This window comes from Silurus meridionalis, chromosome 5 (assembly GCF_014805685.1).
Source record: "Silurus meridionalis isolate SWU-2019-XX chromosome 5, ASM1480568v1, whole genome shotgun sequence".
NCBI lineage: Eukaryota > Metazoa > Chordata > Actinopteri > Siluriformes > Siluridae > Silurus > Silurus meridionalis.
Genome location: NC_060888.1, coordinates 24,522,102 through 24,547,242, shown reverse-complemented (window position 1 = coordinate 24,547,242; position 25,141 = coordinate 24,522,102). Strand labels below are relative to the sequence as shown.

The 25,141-nt window shown below is 35.9% G+C and overlaps 1 protein-coding gene across 4 annotated transcripts; it reads left to right on the top strand.

Annotated features, from left to right (window-relative positions):
* pax6a (paired box 6a) lies at positions 1-19,226 on the top strand. 4 transcript variants are annotated; one of them, XM_046850387.1, is made up of 14 exons: positions 4,647-4,950; positions 5,114-5,268; positions 7,264-7,334; positions 7,576-7,629; positions 10,446-10,576; positions 11,166-11,207; positions 11,299-11,514; positions 12,434-12,599; positions 16,030-16,188; positions 16,287-16,369; positions 16,459-16,609; positions 16,717-16,829; positions 17,088-17,229; positions 18,340-19,226. In XM_046850387.1, the coding sequence occupies exons 4-14, from the start codon at positions 7,617-7,619 to the stop codon at positions 18,423-18,425; spliced, it is 1,302 nt and encodes a 433-aa protein (XP_046706343.1). In that variant the 5' UTR covers positions 4,647-4,950; positions 5,114-5,268; positions 7,264-7,334; positions 7,576-7,616; the 3' UTR covers positions 18,426-19,226. The 4 variants fall into 4 exon arrangements, with proteins under 4 accessions (XP_046706340.1, XP_046706343.1, XP_046706339.1 ...); XM_046850384.1 differs by lacking the exons at positions 4,647-4,950; positions 7,264-7,334 and adding an exon at positions 1-794; XM_046850383.1 differs by lacking the exon at positions 7,264-7,334.
* Positions 19,227-25,141: the final 5,915 nt, after the last annotated feature.

Here is a 25,141-nt window from a genome sequence, read left to right as displayed (position 1 = left end):
TAGTTGAAGGATTTTGATGGCTATCATCTTGCACTCAGTGTGAAACAAATAAACACATAAGATATTAGATGATCTAATCTTAACTCTTGGCTGATTATTATTAATAATTTGAGGTTCATATCTCTTTCTGATGCTTGTTTGCTTATCAAATCACACAAGTCGGATTTTGAAAAGAAGTTAAAAAAGCCTTTGGGGTCATGTGGGCGCACAAACATTTTTCCCGGAGACTGTGCGCTTCCAACTTCCCGGTTTGGGGGGCGTTCCAAATGGCGCCCATTGTGACGTATTAAGTCATCCAACCAATCCAGTTGAAGACGAGGAGAATATTAAGGCGAAAGTTGAGTGTAAGAACGGAGGCCGTCTGTTTTTCTTTTTAATATTATTTTACTTTCTATCGGTGTTTAATGTGCTGCAGGAAAGGAATCCACAAACATCTCACAAAGATTTGCGTTTGAAATAAATTCCCAAAAATTTAGAAAGAAGCAAGTGGAAGTTTTCTATCCTTATAGGTATATTTTTTTAAATATATTTTTTTTACTTTTAGCATCTCAACCAGACTTTAAAAAAACAACAACAACAACTAAAGAAATCTACGTTCTGCAGCTCTCTGGACTGGATATTATCGACATTTTTGGAAATAGTTTGGTGAAATCGATTGAGAGGGTGGTGCTTTTCTTTTCTTTTCTTCGCGCATCCTGTTCCGTACCCGAATGGCTTTGGGGTCGATAGGCATCTAATCACGACTCAGCTATATATATGATCAGACAGCGGGACTCGATCGGAAAAAACTTGAGGTGAGTTGATGAAGCGCACATTTTTTTTCTAACAAAGTCTTGCGTAAAGACGCAAAAAACAAATGGCTAAATAAATGCACTAAATACTCACCAGTGTTTTTATGCCTAACGCTTAAAAACAAAACGTGGTCATGTTATATGTTCAGAGGGAACTCGAGAACACCAGTGTTTTTGCTTGAACATTACAGCATTTGATCTGAGTGACTTTTTTGCGGTTTATTAAGGTGGAGAAAAAAAAGGGAATGAAAAAATTTTGAGGTGTGAAATAACAACCGCTTCGATAATCTCCAAAACCGGATTTACATGTTCACACTTTATTCACCTGTCACTGATAATATCTAGAAAACAGAAAAAAAATTGAGATTAATAGAGACGCTTTTACAGCAATTAGATGATGATGATAATAATAATAGTAATAAATAATAATAATAATAATATAATACACTAATAATAATAATGATAATAATAATAACCACAGTATAGACAGTGTCATAATACTAATATAAATATAAAAAAATTCTATACATAAAAAAAAAAAATCTCGGCCTACATTTCGGGTTCTCCAATCCAGTTTTTCCTACTAAGCAGTTTTTTCGACATAAACTTTTGCCCCTAAATGCAGATTACAGGTCCTTAATCTCTGTCACAACTGCACCATGTCAGAGTTATTAGGATAAATCTGTTATGTGTCCATAGTCCACACTACAGGGAAAGATGAGGAGTGATTAAAATCTATTACTTTCCACTAGCCTCCATCTCTCCACTTTTAGGGCCTAATGAAATGGAATAATGTGTGACTTGCTCCTTTTCTTGGATAAATGGACAGAGATCATGGCGCCTATAGGGTTACAGGCAAGGTGCCACTGAGCAAAACCGCCCACCAGAAACGAAAAAAAAAGAATAATGTTTGGCAGTTCCTTCCTTCCAACACAGTCACTGCATGTGTTAATAGCAAAGTACTGGCCAACTCTACAATTACAGAACAGTGAGACGATAAAGCTCTTTTTTTCCTCTTTCTATTGGCTCTCTCTCTCTTTATTCTCTTGCCACCCCCCCCCCCCATCTCTCTTTCACGTTATACATTAGTGGCACTCTATGGTTTGTTATATTTCTCTCTCTCTCTCTCTCTCTCTCTCTCTCTTGCTCGCTTTCCAAACATGACGTCAGATGTATTCACTCGTTTCCCCTCCCCTTATTATTTTTTTTCTTTTCTAAAAAAAACTTTAGAGAGAGAGAGAGAGAGAGAGAGAGAGAGAGAGAGAGAGAGAGAGAGAGAGAGCGCCCTGAGACAATTTTGCTTCAGGGAAAATAGCGACAAGATTAGGGTCTTTTTCTTCTCAGTGCCGAACAGGGCTCAGTGCTAATCCGAATTGGGCTAATTGACAGACCTCAGAAAAGCCATGTGAACACAGATTTTTTTCAAAAAAGTTGGAACTTGATAACTCGCCTATACACATGGGCAAATTTGACTTTTTCATATTGCAAATATATTTGACTGGTACACACTTAAAAAAAGAACATTGTGAAACAACAGGTAGCTATAAATCATCTCAATCAATGAAGCACAAAACAATACAATTATAACACTAGATGAGTTAGTAATTATAGAAAGAAATAATAAAAAAAACAATTAGCCCATGTCCCGTTGAGACTACGTGTAAAATGAAACACTATTAATCAGAATTACAGACATGCGCAATGAGGGTTTCCCAAAAGGAAAAGAGCTAATCTCCTTTTAATTTGCTCTTAAACATCATGCTTGGGCCTAATTTAGGGGCTTGTCTTATTCTTTAGAGATAAAAATCGATTGAAAATTGATGTAAGCATTCCTCGGGAACAAATGCAAAAAAATGAAATGTGTCACGTGTTTAATTTGCGTCTGCATCCAAAGGCGCAGTAGAAATGACTAGATAAGTAAACAATCAAACAAACAAACAAATAAACAAATACATGTATCCCCCCACACTGAAACACAGGGGGAAGTGGTATAAGCTTGATCATATAGAAGAGATGGGGGGTGTTTTTTTGTGGCACCACCCGTCAGAGATGCCAGTGCAGCTCATTATCCAGTTTCCTTTCAGTGCGATTTGCAAACTGTTTGGCAGCGTCGTTTGTCTCCTCATTTTGCGTCTTAGTGGGGGGAATGCGATGCTTGTCAGGACCCTCATTCACTTTCGCTATAGTTTATTGATGAGTCTCTGCGGTTTTTTTTTTCTATGCACATGTCAAAAGTCGAGTCGATTGTACCCTACATGTGCAACCACAACTTTATTTTATACCCAAACACCGTTCATTTCTACAACCACCCTGAAGTGCTGCCTTACCCCCTCCCTCACCCCCTCCATCCCTCCCATGACTCTATTTCACATTCCCCCCCCCGACCCCCGGACTATTTTCCCCACTCCAACAGCATTGGAGTGAAGACTACAGCACCAAACACACAGCACCAAACACACCGCACCGCACCAAACACACCGCACCAAACACACGCTTTAGCGGTGTTCACTAAAACTCAAAACAAGCAGCAACATGTGGCGTGTTTCAGTCTTTCAGTCTCATCAAGCAACAGTCTGACAAATCAATTATTTAATACTCTTTATTTCCTGATGTTAAATAAATTATAAAGCTGTTCTATTTGTGCATAATTTATACTTTTGCGCATTTTTTTTCATTTATCAAGCAAAGTGCCAGGATGCCCCTTTAAGATGTTTTAGAGTACAGATGTGTGTGTGTTATATTTGAAGATTAAATACCCAAGTGTTGTTGTTGAGAGTAAATTGTGAGAAGTTGTAGCTTTATTTAAAAATAAATAAATAAATAAATAAATAAATAAATAAATAAATAAATAAATAAAATTATTATAATTAAATCCTATTCCATTCAAGGAAACAAAAAGGTTGCTGAGTTGGTCCCATGTTATGTATCTTGAGTAGGTGTACTGTATTAAAAAACAACAACAACAACAACAACAACAACAACTTGCAACCAATTCATCTCCAGGTGTGTGTATAATCTGATCATTATAATTGTAAAGGTATTCTGTAGGAAGGTTTCCAGATGACAGAGTCATATCAAGGACACCACCCTCTGTCATTCTTGATTCTTGAAAAACAAAAAACAAAAGAATAGAAAGAAAGAAAGGAAGTTAAACGACAAAATATGTGGACATGCAGTCAATTCTAACTGAACACCCACCATATAGGCTGCACGTGAATCCCAAGCCAGAGTGCTTTTGCTTCTTCATTTCCGCTTGTAGTAATCCATAGACTGATGTGAACATCTGTTTTACCTGATCAGTCTCGCCAGTCTTCATTCTCACGTTCCAGCATTTGAACATCTGATCATTTGAGTAACGCTTAAGGTTTTGATTTTGCTGCTACCGTTTTGCAAAAGGAAGCAGAACTGTTTTTCTTGTTTTTTTTTTTTTTTAAAGCAAACACGCATTAGTTGGAAACCGGATTCTCAGATAAAGTTTTGGAGTTGCTCAGAAGGTTGACATTAGGAGATAAAGTCATCATCATCATCATCATCATCATCATCATTATCATCATCATCATTATCATCAATGTACTGTCTATAAGTTTTAGGAACTTCATGAGGTGCATTTGTTGGGTTCGGATTGCACATGGCAACGGGCTCAATTACTTTCACACAATCTTGAGAACCCTTGAAAGATCTAACATGCATGCAGGAACCTTTTTTTACTTGTTCCTGGAGCGTGCTTCCACGTTTCCCACATTTGGTGGAGTCTCTATGGCTATGGTTTCTATAGCAACAGCCCCCGCCGTGCGCCGTCCAATAGGCAGCTCGCGCGTGAAAGGGAAAACGGGCGAGCGGCGCATTATGGCAGTAGTGCTCGGTGCGCGCGGGAGCGGGGGAGCCGGCTTTTGCTGTTTGCACGCGCGTTGAGTTTTTCAGCGTCTTGCAGTGTTTCCCCACGGTTTTCTCTGCTGAGACACACAAGGGGGCGCGAGGAAGTGCGTGCGTGTGTGTTTGCATGCGTGTGTGTGTACGAGACTGTTTTTTTTTCTTTCTTTTCGCTTTTCTTTTTACTTGAAGATGATGACAGAGGTCAGGAGCTGCTAATGGGGCCACTGAAGAGGAGGCACCGAGCAGAAACACATACATTGCATATACTAGAATACCGTCAGACTAGGTGCATGCTCTCTCTCTTTCTCTTTTTTTCTCTTTCTTTCTCTCTCTCTCTCTCGTTTTCTCTCTTTTAATTTTCGTTTCAAGCTCACGCGCTGCTGCGGAGTTTTCACTGCATTTGATTTTGATTTTTTTTTGTTCAACCCTGTTTCCTCTGTGTCTCACAGGGATTTCTATTTTCTACAAGTCACTTGGAAACTATAAAAAAAGACAAACCTATAGGAGAAATATATTTCACTTCTCTTCGCAAGAATCACCAGCCGAGTGACGAGCTGCAGGAGAAAAGCAAAACAAAAACAAAAAACAAAAATGCCGCAAAAAGGTGAGTCAAACATTTTCATTTTCTTGTGCAATATATACATAATTAAACTTTAATGCGTTTGCACAACAAACCTAGTGTTTCTTCCAGTCCAGCTAAACAGGAAGCTTTAAAAAAAAAGGTAAATAAACACTTTTAACGGAAGCGTAGAAAACAGACCGGGACAGTTTTTGACGCGTTTTTTAAAAATATATTTAAATCAGGTGTTATTACGTAACAACACTAAAATCTTTAGTACCGGATTAAAAAATAGATTATTAAATGCGCAGTGTATTAACACGTTTCAAGCTCAGGTTCAGTTTTATAATTTTGAGGTGATAGAGATTTATTTTATGACTCGTATCATGTCGCGTTTTTACTCCTTTTTTGCGTAAAAACCGCAATTTTTGACTGAAAAACAGTAAAGCCGCGGCGGCAAATAGACAAACTCAGTAAAGCTCTGAGGAGGGTGTCAGGTTGGATAACACACACACACACACACACACACACACACACACACACACACACACACACACACACACCAACAAACCTAAAATCATTTGAACTTGAAAATGTTTTGCTGTTTTATTGTATCACATAAAAGAACAAAGTGACACAACCTAAAAATAAAAACATACAGATAATGAAAATACATTTGCACAGAATGAAGTACAAAAAAAGCAGACACTTCTAAAATGTTTGAAGACTTTTTTTAATTTGCATAATATATTGTGTGAAAAAAATATTTAGGCTTAATTATGATCTGTTCTAAAAAAAAATGTTTGGTAAATTGGCCCAAAGTTGAATTGAATGTTCAGGGTAGTTACTTGTTTTTCCGACTTGCATTTGTGCATGTCAATATAGACGCACTAGAAGTCAATGACAGGCACAGAATGGGCATGTTGGAAGACTAAAGGCTTTGTGTTGCGCATTAAGAAGTGTAAAATGCAGATGAGGCACTAAAACACTAATCATTAAACCAGAGCCACTGCATTTCTGACAGCAAAGGAAGAAAAAATACCCCCTTTTTCCCCTAAATAAAGAAAATTAAACAGAAAACAAGTTTATTTGGCAATGTAAGGATGAAAATTTACTTTTACGTTTAACTAAAAGTAAAATTTATGCACACACACACACGTGATCATGTTTTCACCCCAATATAAAAAACACTATAATGCGAATTTAAACAACCCATAAAGTCTGCAGTTATTTGTTAAAAAAATAAAACAATCCAAACATACAAACAAACTGGCACACACGCGCGTACACACCCAATCAATCAAAAAAAAAAAAAAAAAAAACAGAAAATGACTAAAAAAAAAAGAGAAGAGAATCAAAGCTGGGCCTATTTTGTCAATGCCCCCCTTTTTCCTTTTGGGTAAATGAAACTGAATGGGTTCTTTTTTTTTTTAATACAATTGTCTTTTGCCAAATTGAGCTCCCTACTGCGCTGTTGTGTATCTTCTCTTTTTTTAACTCCAGTTCCTATAACGACACACACCAGTAACACAATTAACGTCCAAATACTTATAATAAGAAATTACCTAAGATGGGTGTAAAGGGGTGTGTGTGTGTGTGTGTGTGTGTGTGTGTGTGTGTGTGTGTGTGGGTATTTCTCCTTTTTTTTTTTTTTATGTTTCTTAAGCTTGTTTAGTTGTCTGGGGTCGTATTTTTTATGTCGGGATTTTATAAAAAATCAGTTAAAGAAATATAAATCAGTTCCCAATTTGTATTTGAATCCATAAACACTGGAACAATTGTTATAACAATTATGAATCTAATTTTTTTTAAAAGTGGAACGCTGCTGTAAATAGCGTCAAAACATATATTTGTTTATATTTATACTGTTATATTATATAGGATAAAAAAATAAAAAAATTCAAAGATTTTAAACTGCAATGTGAGTTGAACGAAACAATTCTGCAACACGTTTTAGATGCATTAAATAATAATAATAATAATAATAATAATGATAATAATCGCTAGATGATACTAATAATGTTTTGCTTTGTCCTATAGGGAATTATTAACTAGTGTGACGCAGATGAGAGTCTATAAATTGTTATAAGCGGACAGTCAACTGTTTCCAGGCAAGTTTAAACGCTGGATAATTAAAAGCTAATTATGGAGACAGTAGTGTGCTCTCACTTCTTTTTTTTTTTTCATTGCACGAACTTTTTTTTAGTCACCACCTTGCACAATAATGCCCGTAACGTTGTTTATTTGTGCACACAATCCAATCACTGCAAGGCAACAATACTGCAATAACACTGTTCCATTTTGTTGTATTAAATAAACTGACCATGATTGTTGTTTCTTTATGAACAATAGAATACTATAACCGGAGCACGTGGGAGTCTGGTGTTGCGTCCATGATGCAAAACAGTAAGTGGAGTATTTTTTTACTCTTTATTTGGCTAAAAGATTCATCCAGTATGTTTTGACGGTAACTTGATTGTATGTGAAGATACGGGAGGAAAAGTTTGAGGAGTTTTTTACTGCTGTATTCAATGCAAAATTTGTTGTTGTTTTTAATTCAATTGAACGCAAATAAACACCAAACTCTAGCCTATATTCGACAATATTGATTATTATATTTACATATTTATACATGCATCACATTATAGTATGGTATGGTTTACATGCCTAGACTGATTAATAACCCGAAATTAATTTCGATGCAAAAAAAGCAAAGCCACTGAAAGAGAACGCGTTTATTAGAGACCTCAAAAGACCCGTATGTGTGCATTCTGCTAAAAACAACCTCCATTAATGTTACCACTCGCTGCCAAACCCTCTTATATTATCCCGGAGAAAAAGAGCTATGCGGAGAAACATGCATTAAGAGGAAGCATGAATGCACTTGACACGCTCCATTTGGCTGAAATTTCCCTGTGAGAGCTGTGCAAAAAAAAAAAAAAAAAAAGGACCAAACCCCCTGAACTTGACTGTTGGAAACACGTGATGTGCACGAGCAGCTATGATTGTGAGTCTTGGCATCTTTGAAAGAAACAAAATATCATTATCATTATTATATTTTTTATAATAAATCGGACGTCTTTTTTCTCTTAATGCTGGCCCAGAGGTGTCTGACATCTGTAAAGAAGGTGTGTTGAATGACGTCCTGTCATATATATATATATATATATATATATATATATATATATATATATATATATATATATATATATATATATATGTTGTATATTCTTACATAAACAGTAAGACAAATATAAAAAAATATTAAGTGAAAAATTATTTAACAAAAATGTAATTTTGTTTTTAATAAAAAGAATTATAAAAAAAAAAAATATATATATATATATATATATATATATATATATATATATATATATATATATATATATATAAATGGTATTATTAATTATTATATTTCGCTGTGTTTTGTATGTTTAAGCACAGGACGGAAATATTAATTTAAATACTTTCTCCAAGCTTTTTTTCAATGCTAAATATGTCCTGGGTGTAATATAGAAAATTGACACCATATGTCTTGTCATTAATTTGATTAGAGGTGGAATAGGCTACAAGGCGCATAATCACTGCCCCTGGGGACTCATAATGATGACGATTTAACCTCTCGTCGAGAGAAAACTTTGATTTTATATCTCGAACTGTGTTCTGCCTGTCAACTGGGGTTTGGGATTTTTTTTTTTTTTTTTTTGAAGACAGAGGGGACATAAGGGACCTAATCCCAAAGCCAATAAATTTTCAATATGCTCCTAGGATCTGACCTCTCTGCATACGATTTATTTCCTCTAATCCTGTGAATGAAAAACGACTTCTCATCTTTCTCAAGCACGTTCAGAATGATATCAGATATCAGATCATGTCTAACATATTTCACATTTGGGTTTAATGTCTAATTTCTTGCTTTTGTGCGTTTATTGATTCATTGATTCATATTATATTTTTATTTGCACATTGTGTATTCACGTGCAAATCCAATCCAAACAAATCCTCCGATTTGTCCTTATAGTTTAGAGTAAATGATTACAAAAATGTTTTACTTTTAATATACCTAAAAAACCAATGCGCATCCACGTGAATGTGCACGCGCATAGTTTCTCTCGGCTACCTTAAAACGAAGCATCCCTCCAAGGCTAAACGAGCAGAGTCCAATTTATTCAGGGTGATCTCCAAAAAAAAAATGCAGACAGAACGCCTCGCATTTTGCATTTTCTCCTTCTCTCCTTCTCTCCCTCTCTTTTTGTATCTTGCTCCTTTTTTTGTCATGACGATGCAACGTTGAAACGCAAAGCTTTGTCATAAAGCGACATGTCCTGCCACAAGTGCTGCAAGCTTGATCTTTTCCAATTAGTCTTCCCATGCATGATCCAGAGCGACTTATTCCGCCCATTTCCAGATATTAAGCTCAAACTTGACGTGCAGCTTAGCTTAGCTTTATTTTAAAGACAAAATGTCAGGCAGGCTCATCATATTTGTTTCTCCCCCCCTCGTCTAAATTTGGAGCTTATTTATTGCTAAGGAGCTCGTGCTCTTGGACTCAATTTAAGTGGAGGCTCCGCAGGGGAAAGGAAGAGAGCAAAGCAGGGAAGGAAAACCAAGATACGGGGAGAAATCTTTTTTTTTTTCTCCATTTGTCTCCAGGTTTGGGCATTTTTTTTAATTTTTCGTTGTTCTTTTTCTTTTATTTATGGATTTGTCTGATAAAGTGGCTTGTTTATGGTGGACTGGAATGATGTGCGATTGAAATGGCTTTTACTTGTGTGATATTCCAGGTGTTAATGTTTCAATAGAATTAGTGTCGAATTTATAAAACCATAAATAGTAATACGATTTGAAAGCGGGTTTTTTTGTCAGCAAATGCGCAGATTTTCGAAGCATGTGTTGGGAAAGTGTTCTAGATAATAACACGTTGGAAGAACATAAAGCGCACATCTGGAGGAACCACAAGCGCGAATAGACGATTCACTGTGGCGATGTTTATAAGTTCGCTTTTTTGTGTTCCTATTCAGAGTGAACTGGTTTCTATTAATACGGTTTTTTGTAAACATTTTGTAGATAAATATGCATGCATTTTTCTTCTTAATGTGCCTCGTTGGATCATGCATCCATCCAAGCTTTTCTTTTTATGTGATGATAATTAATATAATTATTATTATATCATTTTTTTTACTTGTTAAACGCATTCTCACGCCGTTTCTCCTTCCGTTCAGGTCACAGCGGCGTGAATCAGCTCGGCGGCGTGTTCGTCAACGGCAGACCGCTTCCCGATTCCACCAGGCAAAAAATCGTGGAGCTCGCGCACAGCGGCGCGCGTCCCTGCGACATATCCCGCATTCTGCAGGTGAGCTGATGGTTTAAAATGCATGAAAGCGTCCTCGCTTTTTTTTATTCCTTTGTATGTAATATTTTTTTGTAAGCACATTTTTGATAAAAAAGCACAAAATGACTAATGCAAAATGTTCCCTACTACTACCACTAATAATAATAATAATAATAATAATAATAATAAGTATAATAATAATAATAATAATAATTATAATAATACTAATTATAATAATAATAATAAAAATAGTTTGCATTATTCTTTCGTTTTCGTTAATTGCTATGATGTCGGGATTGGATGTCTAAAAAACATTCAATAATCAACCTTGGATGATATCTACACTACATATCATGGATGATATCTCATATTTGTGTTTAGCAAGCGGAAATACTGCAAAACAGCAAAACAAAACATTTGCTATGAATAAAAAAAAAAATATATATATTTTTTTGCTTTGAATAAAAAAAATTCAATAAATTAAAAAAAGCAAACGCTAAAAGAAAAATGACAGTTCCAGGCAAATCCAAACGAATTGCCCGATTATATCAAAAGAAGGACTGCATTAAGAGTTTCTTGTAGCACTGAAGGTATATTTCTTGTGTTATAGACCCATGCCGATGCAAAAGTCCAAGTGCTGGACAATGAAAACGTAAGCTTATCAATGTTCGGTCTCATGCACGTAACATTTCACGCCGTGTTTAAATAATGTGTGTGATTTGTGTCTCTCGTTTTGTGTCCAGGTGTCCAACGGATGTGTGAGTAAGATCCTGGGCAGGTACTACGAGACGGGCTCGATCAGACCGCGCGCGATCGGTGGAAGTAAACCGCGAGTGGCCACACCTGAGGTGGTCAGCAAAATCGCCCAGTTTAAGAGGGAGTGCCCGTCCATATTCGCGTGGGAAATCCGGGACAGACTGCTTTCTGAGGGCATCTGCACGAACGACAACATACCGAGCGTGAGTGCAAAAAAAAAAAAGAGACTGCACCCATGACCTTGAACTTGTACAAGCAGTTAGTGTGTAATATGTAAATCACACCACATGAATGCATCATAATCCAAGGCGTGGTTTGTTGTAAATATATAAATATATATTTATTTAAAACGGTTTGGTTTGCAATCTTGATCCAATTGCATGAAAACAGTTCTGTAAATTGAAAGGTTTATAATTAAGGATTGAATCTATCTTCTACTTTGAATGCAGATCTTAGACCCAAGGAGGGTCAAGGTCATGCAACACAACCAAGTCCTTCATTAAAATGTATTGCTATAGCATTTTACATTTTTAAAGAAAATATGGACAAAATGATCTTCAGTCACCAAGTCATTGTTTTATTTAAGTGCAAGAACAAATCAAGGAAACAAACAAACAAAAAAAAAACTACAGAGGGACCAGTGGTTATTATGACATGAAGAATACAATTCCAATAAAAGCATAAATGATAGTTTTCACTTTTATAAAATAATAATAAATAATGCCATTTTATGTTATAGTTGTTTTTGATGCAAAAAACCTCAACAAATAAAAACAGAAAAATGATCACTGTCCTAATTTGACCTCCTTTTCACAAGCAAAATAAAACACAATTCAAAACATATATACAAATGTATTAAAACTTTAAATAATTGAATACATTTTCATTTGAATAGAAAAAAAAAAAACATGATTCCACAGCAAAGCAGGTTTAGAACACGTGTAAAAGAACACGTGAATACGTGTCACGTTTACGCACATGCACGTTTAATTTGAGATTCAGCCCAGAAGAAAGGAAAAGAAAAGTGCAGAAGAGGCAAAAAAAAATAAATAAACAAACAAATAAATAAATAAACGCACTTAATTAAATTGCCGCATCTTTTGGGGTTTTCGTCTTTTTCAGGTGTCGTCCATAAACCGAGTGCTGCGCAACCTGGCTAGCGAGAAGCAACAGATGGGAGCAGATGGCATGTATGAGAAGCTGAGGATGCTGAACGGACAGACAGGAGCGTGGGGGACCCGGCCGGGCTGGTACCCCGGATCATCGGTGCCAGGACAGCAGAACCAAGGTACTGCAATCTTCTCTTTAATCAACTATAACGGGATTGAGCCTGTGAGCAAGAGTGGAGAAATGTCATTGACTCTGTGAGATGTGTTTTTAGTCTCAACACAAAAATGGGTACTAAATTGTACCAGTCCTTGTTGGTCAGGTGGTACCATTTATGGTGCCTATTTGGTATGTTTAGCATGTTTGATCTTGAAAGATTTAATATAATATAATATAATATAATATAATATAATATAATATAATATAATATAATATAATATAATAAGGCTCCAGTAGTGTGTCAAATGTAAACTATATTCACAGTTGAAGGTAAAGGATAGTAAAGATACAAAAGATAAGTGCGCCAACTAAAGCAGAAACAAGGTAGAGCTATAATAATACAAAGAAAAATATAATAATAATAATAATAATAATAATAATAATAATAATAATAATAATAATAATAACCACAATAGCACAATAATAATCATAACACTAATAATAACATTAGGTATTTCTGATGTTATTATTGTTGTTATTGATGCTGTAGTTGTTATTTTTAAACATTTGCATATTAATAACATAATTATTATAATAAATATAACGATTCATTTTCCTGTTTCGAAATTTGTCCAAAGCCCAACATTGAAAGATTCTGAATGAAAGACAAAAAAAATAATAATATAATCAATAATCAGACAAAAAATTGAAAAATAAAAACAATCACATTTAGATGACTTTTTTGTCATTTCGGCCTCCTACTGAACCTGTCTGTAAGGGGCAAGTGAGGTATTAAAAACAAAACAAAAAAAAACAACAAAACGCACAACACGTGGGATACTCTGTACAAAAGGGGGATGTTTTCCGTCACGCGCATGAATGTGTTATGGGAACAGCGCTGTCTCTGTGTGTAATGGCTCATTAGAGGACGTTTTGTATCTCATTAAAGGCGACATGAATGAATGTCTAGCCTGAGAGAGGCAGCTGTAGAAAATGTTCCTGCAAGGCCCGGACACCAAAGTGGCACCTCTTTACCAATTAGACATGTCACTTTTAAGAGCATGGCACAGTGCACGATGGACACTATCAATGCTCTGTTTTTCACATAACATCTCGCTTTATAAAATCCACAATCGCGCAATGCCACGATTTAACATTTTTTACATACCTACATTTAATGTTTCATAGTCTAATCCTGATAAACACAGACGACCTGATTTGAACTGTCAAGCCATAACTTGCACTCGGCTTCCCGATGTTCCTCATTTGACAGTAGTTAGTGATTTCCAAAAACAATATATGTTCAGAAATGTACTATCCCGGTCCTTATAATGCATTATTGTATTATATTCTAAGATTTGACTCACATACTGTAAATCATGTCCCAGATGTTTCAGAGTATTAAAACTAAGTCTGAATTGTGTGCAAGACATCATTCACAAGGTTTTGCAGGTCATTTTGAAATGATTTAATTCTTCAATTCTCATCTAATAAAAGCTGAAAAGTTTTATAATATACGGAATATTCTAAACAGCTTCATCTGAAAAGATTCCTAATGAGACAAATTCAGTATGAATAGTGAACTCAGACTGTCCCACTGAAAAACTGAGAGTTTTCCTTAATTCAAGAGTAATTTCGGAATGTCTGCAAATTTGTTCACTGAATTAAATCACCTAATAAATAAATAAATCAAACAGCATCAGTATATTTGTTTATGGTTGCATAATAAAAATCAGTGCATTTGAGTTCATCTGTCTTTAACAGTCAGTTAAGTGACAAATATTGACGTGCTTGGATTCATTTGGTATTTGCTTGAAAGTACAAACTAGAGGTTTAGATTTTGAGCTTTGATCACGGCAGTATTTCTAAATTGCCATCATCATTTTTGTGCAAATGACTGAGATGATACATGGCACTAGCATCAATGAACGTTAGTTACCTTTTAAATTCTTTGGACAAACGTCTATTTTTCATCACAGGTTGTATCTGAAAGCAGAACATAATGTGTGACAAAAGATTTTTCTTGTGTCATATTTGTGCATTAACAAACCTTTTTTATAAAAGAATGCGGCTCTGAAAATCAGAAGTGACAGAAGCTTCCATTTGCACATTTGTGCAATATAAGCAATAATATAAGCGATGGCATAGAAATAAATTGCAAGGTCGACAAATATATCCTTAATATGAGCTCAATATAATGCTACGTATAAAATATACAAAATCTTAAAATATCCCTTTCTATTTCTTTAGATTTTTTTCTTGAGATTATTGTGTGTTTAATTAATCTGTTGATGTCAGATGAGCTGCTGTCACTCATAAGTTTATATCGAGTTTAATATTTAGTTTAATGAGAGTTCTGAGTCCTAATACACTTTACACATGCAGCATGAAAAAGTTCAAGTGGCTTCTTTCTTTCTTTCTTTCTTTCTTTCTTTCTTTCTTTCTTTCTTTCTTTCTTTCTTTCTATTATTTTTTTTTTTTGTATAAATGCCAATAATATCAGACAGGTCGTAATGTTGTTTTGCTTCAGTGCAGTTAACGTGTCCAATTCAGCCCTGACCTTTTAGCAAACTGAAGCCATCACTGCATAACGTAACGCTTTTAATTGAGCGCAGCAAGGTTACATTAGTTTCCAAACAGCGCAGCAGGTTAAAGCATATCGACTCACAGTCGGCTCCCCTGTCCCCCCTTTTTTTTCTTTTTGCTAACACACTCTGCGTCATTGAGCTGTTTCCTTCATGGTGGGCCCCCAGTGCTTTTTCTCCCACTGCCTATAGAAGGCATAAATCCTATGCGAGGCTGAACGGGGCGGCCTCAGGGACAGTGATTAATGATGCTCGTGCATAAAGGTTAACACACCGAGCTGAAAAGGGTCTGTTGACTGAAATCCTCCTGCTTACAATGAAGGAAGGGGGGGTAGTTCGAGAGAATCCTTTTGTTGCCTCCCTTCAATTGTTGCCTCCTTCAAAATTCCAAGCACGAAGAAAGTTTGCAATCCAGAGAGCGCATTTAACACTCTCTAAACTCTCTTTGGGGCATTGTGTTGCTCTGAAAGCATGCCCTTCCATTCAAGCATTGGTGGTTATACCTCAATGGACCTTCCAAATGTCCATATGGTATGTAGCTATAATTGGAGAAACTTGCTGATTGAAATGGGAGAAAGTTTGAAAAGTTTTACAACTTTTCTTTTTGTGCTAAAAGGACAATGCCTTGTAAATTAAACATCCCTTTTCACTTCTTCAGGACTTTCAGATTGTATACTGACAGCACTAAAAGATCTGGGTGCTTAGCATGTTTCAAAGTGTGAGGAGCTGTGAAGAGATCTGCCAAGCATAAAACACAAAGTGTTGCATTAGGACTTATGTAACTGCAAATGAAGCACATGCTAATGATTATGTATTTTAGCCAATTGATTTTATAGACCTTTTTTTGTGTTTGTTTTGTTCTGCTAGAAGGCTGTCAGCAGTCAGATGGTGGTGGTGAGAACACGAACTCGATCAGCTCGAACGGGGAAGACTCGGACGAGGCCCAGATGCGACTCCAGTTAAAGAGGAAACTGCAAAGGAACCGGACATCTTTCACCCAGGAGCAGATTGAGGCGCTTGAGAAAGGTATAGCTGTACACACCTAGGATTCATTTCCATGTCACGCTTAATCAACAATTTTAGATCAATGATAATAATGCATGCCATTTGATGATATTTTTCAGAGTTTGAAAGAACGCACTATCCGGACGTTTTTGCTCGTGAGAGACTTGCGGCAAAAATCGACTTACCAGAGGCCAGAATACAGGTGATACAGAATACAGGTGGAGATAGATGATTAAAGACTAAAAATCTAATGATGCTGGACAGGATGTTTGACACCGTTCCCTTTTCTAGGTATGGTTCTCAAACCGAAGAGCAAAATGGAGGAGGGAGGAAAAGTTGAGGAATCAGAGACGACAAGCCAATAACTCGACCAGTCACATACCTATCAGTAGCAGCTTTAGCACAAGCGTCTATCAGCCAATCCCTCAGCCAACAACGCCAGGTATACATTATATACAATTCATCATATCATGCAATAGCACACTCGCTCTCTTTGTGGACACCACGATTTGTGACCTAAAACTGCTCTTTTTTCAATTATTCGTATAGTGTCCTTCACATCAGGCTCCATGTTGGGAAGGACAGACACGGCGCTTACCAACACGTACAGTGCCCTACCGCCAATGCCAAGCTTCACAATGGCCAACAACCTGCCTATGCAAGTAAGTTTCAGTCTGACTGGTGTAGCCTTACTGACTGGTGGACCCTTAATGCATCACACCTAGAACTCTGTCCTCGAACACATGCAAAGCCTCATCTTAATAGTCTGAGTGCAGTAATCTGCCTTAATTCCAGTCTTATGCAACCTCCATTTCATTCTCAGGTGCAGTTGATGAATTGAGGCATAAGTGTTTCTGACACATCAGTTCATCTCTCTCTCTCTTTCTGTCTCGCTGTCTCTCTGCTGTCTCTCCCTCCAGGCAAGCCAGACCTCATCCTACTCCTGCATGTTGCCCACCAGTCCTTCAGTGAATGGGCGGGGCTACGATGCATACACGCCCCCTCACATGCAGGCACACATGAACAGCCAATCGATGACCACCTCGGGCACAACCTCGACGGGTAAGCTTAAAGTTTTTCTCCCCTACTAAATGAGAGTGGGAATTCAAAATGGAGGAGACTGGGATCAGCAATGCATTATATATATAAAATACAGATTTGTACAGTTGTACAGATAGGTAAAAAAGTTTGTAAACAATCTAGATTTATGATGATAAAACTCATAGCTGATTTCATCAAATTACATGAATGTAGTAGGGGTAATATTATAACAAAAATGAGAATCACCCCTTGAATTCAATACATGCAATTATATACATATATCTAAAGTGTCCTAACAGCTAAATAACATGACTTGGAGGTTTCAGATAATCTCTGTCTAGTAACAAATAGATGAAATTATATATTTTAATGTTATTATGTAATCTATAATCATTACATTTGGATCTTGAATCCAAAGTTCTTCGTTTGACTGTTTAATTATGGATCTCAAAACATAAAAAAATAAATTTTTACTTTTCTTACAAATGAACTGTGCCATTCCGTGTAGGTCAAAAGACTGTGTTGCTCCAAAGTCCAGTGGCTTCCGACTGTTTCGCAGGGTTCTACTTCTTTCATACTAAATCGAACAGCCAATCAAATTACATTATACTTTATCACTGGCTAACTGTTTACATTCTAATTTCTCTGTTTCATTTGCAACAGATTTTCTCAGATTTTACAAAATAAACTCAAAATATTATTAACTTCATAGAAATGGCTTCAACACATTGTTAGATTTGAAGTGTTTTGCCACAAGTGTTCAATACCGATACTGAAAGTTAACAGCAATTACAGTGTAAGTGATATTAGGAAGGAACACGTTTCGTCGACTTTTCTCATCATTAAATATAACCCTAAACGGATACAAATTCCATGTAAATGCAAATATAATGGGAATAACACAACTGGGAAAATAATCAACCGAGGTTCACTTTACTTAACCACATGGTTCCTTACTTCATGATAGACTTAGATTGCTTTGTGTAGTTCTGAATGGCAGCAGGCGTTTTTAGAATGATCTACATGCCAGTTGTACATAATAAAGAGAATTCTCAGTTACTCCAATCACATGGGCATGAACATACATGAATACTGCTTCTCACCTTCTGCCTCATTTTGTTGGTGCTGCAGGTCTCATCTCGCCTGGAGTGTCTGTACCGGTACAAGTGCCAGGCAGTGAACCTGACATGTCCCAATATTGGCCCAGGCTACAGTGAAGGGAGTTGAGGAGTGCAGAGAAACAGACGCGACCTCCTGGCCTCTCTCAGCTGCAAGGCGAAGCGGTTCAGCAGTATTTCACTACACAACAGAGAAGCGGCTCTAAAAAGGACCTGTGTTCTTTTGTATGGGGATAGTGCCATTTCTCTAGCGTTCTCTGGACAGAAAGACTTGAAGAAGTACCAAAAAGAGAACGGACTCTGTGTAAAGTGCCCTGTGTTATATTGTTTAAAAGAAAAAAAAAAACGGAACAAAAAATCTCTTTTCAGTTTCCAGTCATTTTGATGTATTTGTAAATGGCCAATTGTATGTTATGACATAAAAAGAAATGACCAGCGATGGATGGACTGTCGAACCAAGTCGTTTCGCGCGCACAGAAAGAGCGCCATCCACGCGAGCATTTCTGCCGTGCTTCTTTTGTTCCATTATCAGTTTATATATCAAGGACTTCTGAACGTCTTTGTAATGATTGTGGACCTGTAGTAACAACAGTTTTGTTCCAAGGCAACCATGACTACATACAGTTTACAAGAAGCTAATTCATTCGTTTCCAAAGCTTGCTGGCAGAAAAAAAAAAACGTATATGTGGAACGCTTTGAATGCAGAATCAGAAATGAAAAGAAAAAAACAAACAAACAAACAAAAACAAAACCTTTTGGTAACTTTTGGTTAAAAACAGTAGATTGTGTCTTGGATATAATTCAGTTTTGTTTCATGTTGAAAATGTAAGTATTTGTCTTCCCTAGAGGTCTCTCAGAACAATTTCTATAATAAAATAAATTTCATTTATAATATCTGAATATCTGAGTACATAGATTACCTTTGTTTTTTTATTCAATGACAATTTTCACCTATCTGGAACTTTCTTCATGATCCTACAAGAACTATACTGATGTAAAAACTAAGTAAAGGTTTTTGCTTTATTACAATATCATATTACAATATAATTTACATTTTGAATTTTGAAAATTTAGTACATTAAGTATTAAATATTTCAGGATATTATATTGCCAAACTTTAGGCAACAATGTAGAAAATGTTTGAGGAGTTTAATCTTGTTGGAAATATTAAAAACAAACCCGGCTTTATTAACTGAAGTCCATTTAAAAAACAAACTATGAGCTGTTACAAATGCAAAAGGCTCCTATACCACAAATCTTTCTCAAATCGAAAAACCATATTAGGGAAATTTTATTTTTACCAAGCATACCTGGATTCCTTGACTACTTTCGTTTATGCCTTAAGGGTTCTGTAACAGCGTTCGCCACTGCTCCACAAATACTATGAAAAGATACAAAACTTGTTTATTGTTTTGGTTTTCTTTTTGGTTGAAGCTACATTTATATAAAATTGATTGTATTTGCCACATTATCCTCATTACCAGAAGGCACAATATCTACTTTAAAGTATATTTTAATTATTTAGATAAAAATACACAAAAAGGCAATCAATAATGTTTAGACAAATTAAAAGAAGAGCTCAACATACTGTTTGTTCCAAAATATTAATAAGATCCAGGTAGAATAGTTTTATTTATGATAAATAAATAATAATAATAATAATAATAATAATAATAAAATAACAAACAACAGTACTTCATTTTATTTTATTTGCATATCACATTTAATAAAGGATATTGTAATAATGCAGCTTAAAAGAAATATAGATAAAAATATAAATCCCTATTTGAGCAAATCAGAAAAAAGTTATTAAAATTAAAATGGCCATGCTTTTCTGGGATCAGTGATTTGTTTTTTGTTGCTTTAGTTATTTCAGTAGTTTTTAATATTTCACTCAATTTATTTCTACTTTCTACTACAGTTCTCACATAAGCAAACCTTTGACCAGTTTTTACAAACTCACAATGCAACACTAGACTATGGTGTCCCCTCCATTTAAAATCTATTTCTCTTCCCTTCAAGAACGATTTTAAATGTTTGTAATCTTTTATATATAGATCGGCTGAGCAAGTATGACTTTCGAATATTCCTTATTTAAAAAGATTACTGCGTTTATGCTCGTTAACGCTTTCGAATATGAATCCAAATGGCACCATAAAAATATGACATCAGACTAAATTCTATTCATAAAAGACAATATGACATTTCTGTTCTCTATGAAAGGAATTAGGAATCTAACAGTCATGTGCTGAAAAGATTCCTGACCTTATATTTCATTAGCAGGGATGTTTCTAAGAATTGAAAGCACAAATAGGCCATGATTTTTTTTACATTTTAAGCAGTTGAATAAAACACTAATGATACTGATGGAAAGAGGAAAAAACAAGCAACAGTGTCTCATGTCAACAGTCCAATCAAGATGAACCAGACAATGTCTGTGATTACAGTCTTTAGAAAAAATGTTTCTTCAGGGTTTTTCGATAATTAAGTGTTATTGAGGGTGTTTGGAAAGATTTTTGATCATGACACACTAGAGGTTCGACAATAAACCTTTAACATTTCAAGTGTTACATTAAAAAAATATATATACAGTATATATATGTTACTCATTTAAAAGTAATGGATTGTATCATGATGCAATAGTTATCATCATAAACTCATCCAAAACTGGTGTGTAAAAACTCGACATGAGGAAGAACCCTTAACCCGATATGGAACCCATCCTTTTCTAAATAAAACCAGTTTGTGGGATAATGAATCTTTAGCTCAGAGTGAACATGATGGTAATAATAATTACAGCAGCAGTCCTTATGTACTGATAAGAGATTATCCACAGGAAAAGTTAGAGTCTTGGTCCTTCAACAACATACCACAACTAAATCCGACCCAGCCATGCATAAACGCTGCTCAGGTACAGTCCTGTCAGAGCAATTCTTTTCCCCACACACACCCACGCAATGCAAGAGAAACTCCACGATGGGACACGTGTTGACTTCATAGCCGCTTGGTTTGAAAACATAGACGATATGAAAAGCCTAAATGCGTCCCTTCTGTGTAGGTGTTTGGGTTTGAGATGATCTGGATGTATGTGTTGTGAAAGGTGGAAATAAGAAGCTGAAGATCTCCATGATGAAATGTGAAGCAGGTCTTGGGAGAGAAGAACCTGGATTTTTGGTGGCGCTAACAAACTCTTCGAGACACCCAGGCTTTGCAAAATCGGTTATTGCTTCCAGTCTCAAGTCACCAAACGATGAAAGCAATCATGACGAGAGATGTCCTCTATGTTATCTGATGGGAGTTGATCAATTGTATATAAAAAAGACCTTTATATTATACCGATGATTGGAAATAAGTATTAATTGTTCATGACACGCTTTTCCCATGTGTTTTGCAGGAAAGTTTGCAGGCAGTCGAATCTAGAAAGGGGTTAAAAATCAGCAAAGCAGAGCAGCACTTCCAGGCCACTTCGGGCCGAGCTTTTACTGGATTCTGCCACAGCCGGTTTGCTCAAACATCTCAGTGTATATGACAAGTCTGAGAGACCAAAGCATTGTCTCTGCAACAAGAGACGAGGAGACTGAGAAATAGAGAGAGAGAGAGAGAGTGTTTGAGAGAGCGAGAGAGAGAAAGAACAATTCCTTTTCTCTAGAGTAGAGGAGCATTTAAATATGACAGGACACAATTATGTTGTGCAGTGTTGTTGGCTGCAGATGCTCGCTGCTATAATTCCACACTTTTGGAGAGGCGTCAGCACGCCAGACCCCTACAATGGAGTTAATGCAGCTGTGGCTGAAATGACACACACAAAGGAAACGAGGGAGAAAGAGCGAACCAAACGTGTCGTATTCCAAAAAAAAAAAAAAAAAAAGAAACGAGCTGCATGCGTCCCGAACAGGATTCTGCGTATCTTTCCATTTCATTATACAAATTAGTCCTCCTGGCAGTGCAAGAGATGGGGGGGAGGGGGGGGGGACATAATAAGAGAATAAGAGTAAAAGAGGGAGTGTGGGTGAAAAAAAAAGAGAGACAGAAGAATTGTTAAACCGCAGTGCTGCCGAATTATTGATTCTGATCAGTGAGAAAGTGTTGATCAGTGTTGATTCATTTTCTACTGGCAGTTCCATATTCACGGCATATGACACGTTTTATGGGATCGATAGACACAACTTTATTGTCATTGCATAGTACAGGTACACAGCGATGAACCCAAAAGTTTACCAGAAGTGCAAATAGTAGCAATTGTGCAAAAAGTGCAGATAAATATGTAAATATTAAGATTAAAGCACATGGCAGTGAAAAATATGCAAAATATGAAAAGTAAGTACAGGAGATACATATGAAAGATCTGGGCAATGTGTAAAAAATTTGCAGAAGCATGTTCACTAAGAATATATAAGCATATATTACTGTACACCTTTATATTTATTCACTGTACTTCTGAATGTCCACACATCTCTGCACTGAAATAGCCTTTATATTTATTCACTGTATATACTTCATATATATACCACTGCTGTAAATATGCCAGATATTTATCCGCACTGTAAATATGCTAGATATTTATCTGCACTTTTGCACGACTGCTACATTTTGCACTTCTGGTAGATGCCAAACTGCATTTCGTTGCTGTGTACCTGTACAATGCAATGACAATAAAGTTGTATCTATCTATCTATCTATCTATCTATCTATCTATCTATCTATCTATCTATCTATCTATCTATCTATCTATCTATCTATCTATCTATCTATCTATCTATATGGATTTATATTAGTGAAGGTGTGTGCAAGGCACAATATGTGTAGAGAATGTGGGATATATCAATTTACAATATGCATATTGTATGTACAGAAGTTATACGTAGTGTATATACAGTTTATATACAGATATGAAGATGATCTTCATGGAATAAATTCACAATTATATACAAATACAATTATCCAGAGCTGAAACAGCAAACGTGCATCATGATTACTGACAGTAGAATAAGTAAAGCATCAGTGAGTCAGTCAGTGAGTCAGTGCCCCAGCGGTGTCATGTGGTGTTCGGTAGGGTGATGGTAGATGGGAAAAAAGCTGGTTTTGAAGCGGCTGGTTTTGCTATGTTTCTATAGATAAAAGGAAGTTCAACATTTTGTTGTTGGTTTTTATATTATTGCACCTACACTGATTCCACAACTTAATTAGAATTGATTTCTAATTAAACAAACATGTCTTTCTTTCACCTAGATTGTAGCTGTAGTAAATGCTGTGGCACAAGAGAAAAAAAACAACTTGGAAGTAACAGTAACTCTGCTTTGGAGTGTGCCAGATTTACACTGCTACACTGTTGTCATTTTGTACATCAATCTCTATCATGTTTATTAATTTATTACATTTGTCTTTTAACATTATTGCAGTAATTTACGATATTTGTATCCTATTTGCGGACATATACCCAGCAGCATTGGGCTAAAATATCATATGCAATAAGAAAGAATCTCCATTGCAATCTAATCTATAATTAAGTCAAGTCAAGTTTTTTTCTATAGCGCTTTTCACAACAGATATTGTCTTAAAGCAGCTTTACAGAAATCAACAGTCAAGGTGAATGGTGTGTGTTTATCCCTGATGAGCAGCCATGGCGACTTTGGCAAGGAAAAACTTTCTTAGATGTAATGAGGAAGAAACCTTGAGAGGAACCAGACTCAAAAGGAGAACCCATCCTCATTTGGGTGACATCAAGGGTTTGATCATAAATGATCATATTATGACATTGCATTTACATGTAAATGCTTACATCACTATATGGTGCATATGGACAGAAATTCACCAAATGTTTTTTTGCATATCCCCGTTTGTTATAAAGCTGAAGTAGCTTATAGCAAAGAGGAAGCTACGATAGAGTGCATCTGAAAAAGATAGCTTTAAGTGCCATTAATAAAAACCCAAATGTGCTACCTTGGTAGTTCTGCGACTTAAACTATTAGGCATAACCTAAGCCGATAGTTGTCGAACAATATTTTTCTTTTATACTGTTTTAAAACTGGATTGTTGGCTGAATGTGAAGTGACAAGTGCATCAAGAAGGTGCAAATTAGATTTATTGTCTTTTTAATTATTACCCAAAACCTTTATAATACAAATGTATATGATTTCGGTTCAAATTCCAAAGTAAACTGTGATTCCAGCACATTCAGAACTAAATGGATGCCACTTATGTTAGTGTTTTTAAAACTTTCCAGCATCAGCAAATCAAATCAAATCAAATCAAATCAAATCAAATCAAATCAAATCAAATCAAATCAAATCAAATCAAATCAAATCAATGCAAAATGCAAAATGCAAATTGCAATGCAAAGATTTATGAATAAATTGTTTTCAATAATACTTGTACTTGAATCATTTTACTCTTTTAGGTTTAGTGTATTATTGTGCTTTCCTATTGGTTCTCAAAGCAGTCTCTTAGACTTTACATTCACCTCATAAATACATCATCCTGCTGTCCACAATACGACAATTAACTTCAAAGACTTGATTGTTATAGTGGCTAAATATCCCTTTAAGTTTCATTCTTATTTCTCTTTACAGAACTAACGTTTCCAGAACGCCGCCATTAGGACGTGTTAAATGGGGTTAAGATTTTGAGTGGTACTCGATGAGCAACTCTTTCTATGAGTGAGAGAAAGTGATAGAGAATGAGGGACAGCCAGATAAAGAGAGGAAGTGCTTAAAAGAGTCAAGAGGAAGTGAAGAGTTTGTGTGTGTGTGTGTTTGTGTGTGTGTGTGTGTGTGTGTGTGTGTGTGTGAATGTGTGCATGCTCCCTGCCCTCAAGC

Bases quoted from the DNA above. Each gene is read 5' to 3' on its own strand.
- pax6a (XM_046850384.1), top strand. The intron at 10,577-11,165 runs GTGAGCTGATGG...CTTGTGTTATAG, and splicing joins ACATATCCCGCATTCTGCAG to ACCCATGCCGATGCAAAAGT. The intron at 16,370-16,458 runs GTGATACAGAAT...TCCCTTTTCTAG, and splicing joins TACCAGAGGCCAGAATACAG to GTATGGTTCTCAAACCGAAG.